Source organism: Lytechinus pictus, chromosome 3 (assembly GCF_037042905.1).
Source record: "Lytechinus pictus isolate F3 Inbred chromosome 3, Lp3.0, whole genome shotgun sequence".
Lineage (NCBI taxonomy): Eukaryota > Metazoa > Echinodermata > Echinoidea > Temnopleuroida > Toxopneustidae > Lytechinus > Lytechinus pictus.
In genome coordinates this window covers 38631935-38640429 of record NC_087247.1, presented here as the reverse complement: position 1 = coordinate 38640429, position 8495 = coordinate 38631935, and the positions used below count along the sequence as shown (strand labels likewise).

General features: G+C 37.2%; 1 protein-coding gene across 1 annotated transcript; it reads left to right on the top strand.

Moving 5' to 3' along the window:
- On the top strand, nucleotides 1-8495 carry LOC129257292 (uncharacterized). The gene is made up of 3 exons (XM_054895580.2): nucleotides 1-518; nucleotides 3650-4588; nucleotides 4843-8495. The coding sequence occupies exons 2-3, from the start codon at nucleotides 3667-3669 to the stop codon at nucleotides 5307-5309; spliced, it is 1389 nt and encodes a 462-aa protein (XP_054751555.2). The 5' UTR covers nucleotides 1-518; nucleotides 3650-3666; the 3' UTR covers nucleotides 5310-8495.

Below are 8495 nucleotides of genomic sequence, written 5' to 3'. Positions count from 1 at the left end.
TTCCTTCTGATACACAAACATTTAGACATCACAAGCAGTTTATTCCTTATATCTGTATATATAAAGTTCAGCGACTGACGGCGAAAAGCATCATTGAAGAGGAAAAAGAAAAGAAACGTGGAATTAGAGCTTAATGTCAGGCTAAAAAATCGAGCCCTCTTGCCAATACTTGAAATGGATGTTGATATTTTGAAGGAGACGACTCTTTAGAAACTGCTTGGAAGATCATAATCAACACGTCGGCTTAATATCGTGAGCCGATCGTGAGAGGAAGTCGAACTTGGGGATTTAACTTAATTTTTTGCTGTTGTGGCTTAATTCATACCACAAACGTGAGCTACAGCTGAACTGTGATTTTACTATATAATTACTCAGTTTACTCAGAGACATGACAGAATTGAAATAAAGTTGTTTATACTTACGTGGACTGTGCTTTATCCAATGGCATAACACATGCAGGATTTAGGAGAAATAGGCGTTATAGAGCTGTATCTGGTGCACTTTGACTGAACACATTGGTAAGTATTATGAACAAATTATGTGATTAATTGCATTAAGGACATTAAGCCTACACCAATATAATGCTGTCTAGATGTGGTTTTAAAGGCAAACTTCGAATGTTTATGAAGTCAGTCATCAAATTGAGTTGTGTTCACACTCGGAGAGGCAACATGAAAATATGATATTCAGTTTCATTTTACTTTTTGCTCTCATACGATGACACTGTCAGTTTAACCATGGAATTCAATCTATAGGCGGGTCAAGAGGGGGGCGATTGGCCCGCCTTCCCCCTAATGCCGGAGGAACAAAAAAGAGGGAAAGAAAAAAAAAGCAGATGAAAGAGAGGAGGGAAAAGAGGAGGAAAATAAAAGCAGGAAGACGAGTGAATGAAAAAAAAAGGTGAAGGGAAGACTTGGAAAATTAGGGGGGGGGGAATCTTTCATCATGTTCATGTTACTACAAACAAATTTCGTTCGCGCTTCGCACTCCCCTTGCCTGTTCGATGAAATACATATCTTACTCAATATAGGCTGATATCAAGTGTAAAATATCAAGTTTTGAAGTCAATGTACAAAACGTACATGAAATTTCCCCCAAAACAAATTGCTCGAGCTTTGCGCTTGCACTATTGAAATAAGGGTTATGAGATTATTACATATTTATGTTGTTTGATAAGAATAAAGCTAAAAAGTGACTGTAGGACTAACCCTTCAAATAATCAAACAAAAATTAACGTTTAGCGGCCGATCGGGGAAAATATGGGTAAAAATAACCCCACCCCCCCCCCCATTGGAGAAAGCTGGATCCGCCCCTGCAATCTTATATGTGTGAACTCCTTTGCCCAGTGTAGGATTTCCTCACAAAGAAAATGATTATATGGTAACTATAATTCCAGCGTGTTTATTACTGTGAAAGTGTGAATCATGCAATCGTTTTACAAAACATGACGCGAAATTATGTGGAAGGAAGTCTATTAGTTAAGATCTTATCAGTTTGGTTGTTGGATACAGTCTTCATCACAATAGTATGCGAAATTGTGATATTTCAGTCACTAAAACAACTATTTCATTCGACTACCTTCCACCTCGTGCAGGAACTGTGATAATTGGAACTGGAATAAGGAATCAACCACACCTTAAGACAAACCTTATAGGTTTGATTACATTGCAACGGAAATTCTTTTTACATCTTTGGTTATACACTTTCCAGAGTGATCTCATTTCAATTTACGTACTTGTGAAATGATCAAGTTTGTAGGGGTACGAAGCACTTGAAGCAAGTTTGATTGCTCAATATTAAAGTGAAAATCACAGAAACAAATTTATTTTGAACAAAATTGAATGAATTATTGGAAAATTTTAATATTTTATCATCGAGATACTGCAGCTATGGATATCCTTCTATTGGCAATGCGACCAAAATTTGTGATGTGACGCATGTTCCCATTACCTTAATTTGCATTTCACTGAAATATTTATTTTATCTGATCTATCAGAAGATCAAGTGTTCTTAATATATATATATATCATATTATATATATATATATATTGATACACTATGTTTACAAATACATTTGTTATGTATATTATGTTATTTGTTTTATAAGTGGAATAAACAAGTGAATGAATGAATTATACATATGGAAGGACATGTAATATACAGCTTTCACAACATTAGTTCATAGATGAACTACTTTTCATATAAGCGAATGGGAATGTTTTGGGGTAGCCCTACATTTTCAGTGTCCAAAGGGGAGAGTTCTTTGTCATGTTTATGTGTGACAATGCATTTTCAATAGGATGATCTCCACAGCATTTATCTTGATATTTAAATGCATAACCTTCTTATTGTTTGTCAGATTTTACTAAATCTTTCTTTTATATTATTCTTTGATTTGTCTGCTTTCACAAACGCTTACTTGTTCCAACGATTCATGCCCCTTAACTGAAACATGCTACCAGCAACATATAATGATAATACACAACATCATCATCGTCGTCTTCATCATCATCATTATTTTAATTCCCTTACTACTTATATTGTTTCAATTTTTGTCTACAAAATTATAAATTGCAATGAAGTTATATTTGTTGAAAATAATACATGGTAAATTGATAATAGAAAGTAGTTATGATGTGTACACCAGTAATTATCACGTGCAGACGTCATTAGTCTGAAGGTCAGTCACTTCACAATAACTTTGAAAATATCCTGTCTGAGTGGTTGACCTTGTTCGCTTTTCCTAATCGGCCTGTTTTACCAATGAATGAAAAAGGCTCACACTCGGATAATTAAGATCGGTTTAAAATGGTAGTAATGATACACAGCCCTCAATCATGTCAAATATCATCCTTACTAAATTCATAACAAGTGGAATCATGCTGTGCATTTTTAAGGTGTAGGCCCTACTTGTAATTTCTTAAAAGGGCTTTTTAATAATGCAATATATATATATAATATATATATATATATTAAAAAAATCATTTGTCACTTGCTCGTCGTCCATATTGATATACAGTGGCGGACGGAAATGAATTATGATGTGTCACATTGAACAATAGAATTTCATTGTATGGTATATAATCCCGGTATATAATAAGCTAACCCCATGCATAATACGATACAAATCGGACATGACCATCCGTGTCTCAGTAATAATATCCCCTGGCTTTTGAGATTACACGATTGTTTAGCTTCTTTGCCTTTCTAAATCATATATGCTGATTACGATTTGAATCATATGTTGCCAAGGCAACAAATGAAGTCCAGAAGTAAACATGTGTATGATCCCATCACTGTAATTATTTTCAGTCATCCAAATGGATTTAAAAGGGGGATCTCACATGACAATCACTTTATTCTCGTCACTTCTTATACAGTTTTAAGGGATTCCATTGAAACGGTTCTCATTTCTTAAGTTTTATTGCCTTCGAATCGAACATTTTGTATTTTTGCTCACTGGAAATTAGTTCTGATAACTTTATGTATTTATCCGTTGCTGATTAGGATAAATCAAAATCATGGCTCAGTTTTGGTTCTATGTCCATGGCTCTACGGTTGATACCCTACGATGATCTTGTAAACCATCCTTCTGGAATGGTTTCCATCATCTCTGTCTATTAATAACTTGTGTTTATTATATTCACAGAATCATCGTTTCACATAATGCGAATGAAAAAAGTATCCCGGCTTTTGGTCATCATTATTGCCTTCCTGACCATTGTGAAGGTAAATGCCGATGAAGAGGAAGATGATGACGATGACGAGAGCCGACACCATGTGGGGCACAGGATAACACGACCACCGTCTTCATCATCAGGAAGAGAGGATGGAGCAGGATCAGGAGCTACCAATGCTGGTCATCATGGTCACAGTGGAAGAAGACCCGGTAGAGGACATAAAAAGGAGGAGGACGACGACGACGAAGAGGAAAGCGAAGAAGATGATGAGGAGTTTGATGGTGGCGATCGCGAAGGTCATTCAGGAGAAGAAGGTGGTGTCGGAACAGGAGGTGGTACAGGGGGACAAGGTGGGGGTCCAGACGGAGGAGGAGGGGGAAATGGGGGCACCGGAGGAGGCAATGCTGGTGGTGATGCAGGTGGAGGAACAGGAGGTAGCGGTGGAAATGGTGGAGGTGGTGTAGGTCCAGATGGAGGATCAGGTGGTAGTGGAAATGGTGGAGGTAATGGTGGGTCAGGAGCTGGAGGAGGTAGTGGAGCTGGAAGTGGAGAAGCCGGTGGAAACGGTGGAGGGACAGGTGGAGATCACGGTGGAGCAGGAGGAACAGGAGAAGGCACAACTGACAGTGGTATCGGTGGTGGTGGTGGAGGTGGAGGAGGAGGCGGCGGCGGTGTTGGCGGCGGTGGTGGTGCCGATAGTGGAGTAAATGGAGGAGGGGGTGGAACCGGTGGCACAGGTGGATCTGGAGGAGGAGATGCTGGTGGAAGTAGTGGAAATGGTGGAGGTGCTGGGGGAGCATCTGGTGGTGGTGGCGGTGGTGGCGGCGGTGGCGGTGGCGGTACTGGTGCAACAGGAGGACCCGGAGGTGGACAAGGTGGATCTGGTGGTTCAGTCCCCGAAACATCAGGTAGGTTTGTAACCAAGTTATTCAAACCATTTTCACACAATAATATAGTAGGCCTGCACAAACCGAACAGCCCCAAAAAGTAAAGGAAATACTAGAAATCGAATCGTTTTAAACATGATAGTTGGGTAGGTTGAGATGCCTTCCTAGAAAAAGGTACAAATTTTACAAATAATGCTCTAAACTAGTATGCTTATACAGTCATAATGTGACACAGTCATTATGCCTAATTTATTTCCCCTATTAATTATCACCAGATCCCGGAACGACTGCTGGTCATGCATCTGGTGGCTCCAGAGTGACCTCACCACCGATTTCGCACATCCCTAGATCTACATCGGTCCCGACGATCACACCTTCACCCACGGAACCATTCTGTCCGTCATCGTGCCCTGTCGTTCTCGATTTCGTCTGCGGGTCCGATGGCCAAACTTACGCCAATGAGTGTGTTCTAAGCGTAGTTCGGTGCACCACGGGCGATACCACGTTAGCAATAATGTACAAAGGCCAGTGTCAGGTTCAGCCTCTGACATTTTCGAATCCCTTTCGTTCTTGGGGAAGCAGAGGTGCATATTTACCATCAAAAGAAAGACCCTTGCCATTGTCTGCACCATCGGCGTTATCAAAAATGAAACCCATTATGAATATTAAAGAAGCATTGAAATACTGGAGAGAAACAAGCAGGACAACAAGATCGAGTTTTTATGAAAATTCAGCTCGCTGATAGTGAAATAAAAATGACTTATTACTACTCTTTGGCATAACTGTGTAATCTGGTAACGCCAATGAGTAGATTGAACCAAGTACTATTTCGTCTTAAGTTTTTAAATAAGGGTTATGACATGAACGTATATTAAAGTTTATTTTTCTAATTCACTGATGTTATTAATTGTATCTACTCGAAGCCTTCCTTTCATTGATACTGGACCATAGGCCCTTTATTCAGTGGCGGACCCATGGGGGGAGTAGATGGTGTGATGTAAAGACAACTTCTGAAGGTTTCCATGGCGAAGAAGAATAGTGTAGTTGGTTTCACGGTAGGCCTACATCAGCATATTTCGTGGGCCAACAACTTCCCACGAAGATGGTGTACCGTGAAACACTCTTCTTTTGATTTGCTTGTCAGAATTCTTTTGAACAAATGGTTTAATTTTTAGGCCTTCTCCCCTAAGAAATTCTGGATCCACCACTTCCTTTATTTAGGCCCATGAGCGGAAATCCCAGGGGGGACAGGGGACGCGTCCCCCTTCCCAAAATGGTAGGGGGCACAATATCAAATGTCCCCTACTGTTATTGGTATTTTATGATGGAAAAAAATACATCATTGAAAATCGAAATAAAACATGCATTCTCTCCCTTTGGGGAGAGATTTCCGCCCTTGTTTAGGCCCATATATACTTTATTGTTCTAACACTGTAGGTATTTCGAAATTTATGTCAACGATGATTACTATATGAACTTCAAATTTGCAAATAACTTATTGTTACTAAATTTTGCCACATACTACAATCATTCATTTCCCACCTTTCTTTATTTCATATTTTTATTTGTTACATTTGAATATTGTTTCTGTAAAGTCAATCCGTAGTTAGGTTAACTGCATCCTTTAAATCGGGAGTGGATCTCAGAGAAAAGAAGGCACAATAATATAAATTTCTGGCAAGCAATACGGGCTATCACTAAAGAAGACATATTTACTTCCTGAATGATTAAAGATTGTGATAAGCAATAGTGTTTCTCTTTGCTGAATAAGCTTTTACTAAATGGAGAGCTTCTTTATTTCATTCTCATTTTTCATTGTGTTGTTAACCAGAACTATAAGTTCATTACAAGATCATTCTCTATGAACAGAAACTGACTCAGGTACAAGTAACAAAATCACGATTAATATAGATGAGATGATAATACCAGATATAATTAACAAACGAATACTTTCCCTTTTTTTTGGGGGGGGGGGGCTTTTGTTCCAAAATTTATTTCATGTTTTATCCGAATTTTGTGAGGGAAAGTAAAGGACCTTCTCTTACTCTTTATGAATATGAAAACAAATATAATTTGTGTTTTTCGTCTGTAAATTTGCAACATCACATGCGGATCGTTTGTAAATAATCATAATTTATGTACATATATGAAGATAATGGAACTCTTTATTGCTCTTTCATTCGTCAATTTGTATTTAATCATTAGATATTTATTTTTCAACGTCATGTTATCAGATAAAGTACAGAATTCGTTGAAATTGTGTGTCACATATTACTGACGCAACATCTCAGATGTATAAAAAAATATTTTAGACTATGGATCGAATTAGGAAGTAAAACTATTCAGCTTGTAAATGGAATTCATTAATTCATTGCTGTAAATTTGAAGTAATGTATATACATGTACAACAAGTACATGGACTTGAAGCTCAGCAAATTAATTCATACATAATGTAAATTTAACAAGTAAAAAAACGAAGTTAGCGGTTTGAAATTCGTCAACTGATGTCAATTTTTTTTCTGAAATACAATACAGACACTTTTATGATGTTACCATGAATTATGAATAACGAGCATTTGATCGTTTGTTTTATTTTTAGGCAGAATGTAACTTACGATCTATAGAAGAAACATCATACAAAACTATATTTTCTTGAGTTTCTTTATGAACGTAGGGTGGAATTGTTGATAATGGCTAAAAGCGACATCGACAGTCATGATTGCAGAACATTCTCTCGTTTCCAATTTGATTTCAAGTGTAATATTACTACGATCTCACTAAAGCAACTACGAAAAAAAATCAGTATAAAAAAGGTTTCTTGACATGATAATCATAGGCAAAGTGCGACGATGGTGATATTTTACTCTTAATATAATAGCGATTGATCGCTAGATAATATGGGCTATCAAGATAATCGTCGCATGCATATTTTGCTCTGTAGACTGACTAGGAACCAATTAGAATTGCTCTTTCAAATTAGGGATTAATCTTTAACCTTTCTTGTGTTAAGGAGCCCAGGAGCATGTTGCAGAAAGAGTTAAGTTTGATCGCAAAGATCCACCAAGCTCAAGGCCTGCTCCATAGTGAATCGAAACAGTATCAGACGAAGCAGAATGTCCCGAAAATTAGAAATATGAAAATATCTTAGAATTCTCATTAAAAGCCAAGTGCGCCTCGACAACAAGATGATTTGAATGAATACAGAAAAAATGAATATAGCATACCTATAGAACTTCCATCAAAATCGGATGTGAAATAAGAAAGGACGGATTATTAAGAAAATCTTTTGAATATATTGCTTCCGTCTTATTTAATTCGCTCCCGGCTTGTGATATACAAAATGCACGTCCCCCCATGCATTAAAAAAACCCACTGTAAATCATTAACATTCTGACTGTTATACATGTAATTACACCGAATAACTCGGTGGGTGTAATGATACTTGTTGATTCACTTTTTGTGTATAATGTATTCTGTTTTACTTAATTGTATGTTACATACATTGAATTGCTATGATGTTGAGTTATTTGTTTAAAGTACAGGGCGCTTTTGGAAAGCATTTCTGCATAACTGAACAGGCCTACCCTGCAGTATAAAATAAAGAAAACAAATAAATAAATGAATAAAGTTGATATTTCAAAGCTTTCCCGTTATTGCAAAGTTATACATAAAATGAACAGTGTGCATATGAGAGCTATAGAGTCGATGACATTACAACACTCGCTATTATACTTTGAAATATTTATTCTGTGAAATTCATAAATAAAGAGTCTCTTCATTTGACCATAGCTATATATAATTGGAATTCCATATTCATGGAGCAATGGAACTATGTTGTACATGTAGAAGGGAAGTTAAGAAGAAGAAACGGAAATTACATTTTTTATGTTTTATGTAATGAATTGATAAAGAAATAGTATATGCATTA

Coding starts and splice junctions, on each gene's coding strand:
- LOC129257292 (XM_054895580.2), top strand. CDS start 3,667: ATGCGAATGAAAAAAGTATCCCGGCTTTTGGTCATCATTATTGCCTTC. Junction 4,589..4,842: donor TTCAGTCCCCGAAACATCAG/GTAGGTTTGTAA, acceptor AATTATCACCAG/ATCCCGGAACGACTGCTGGT.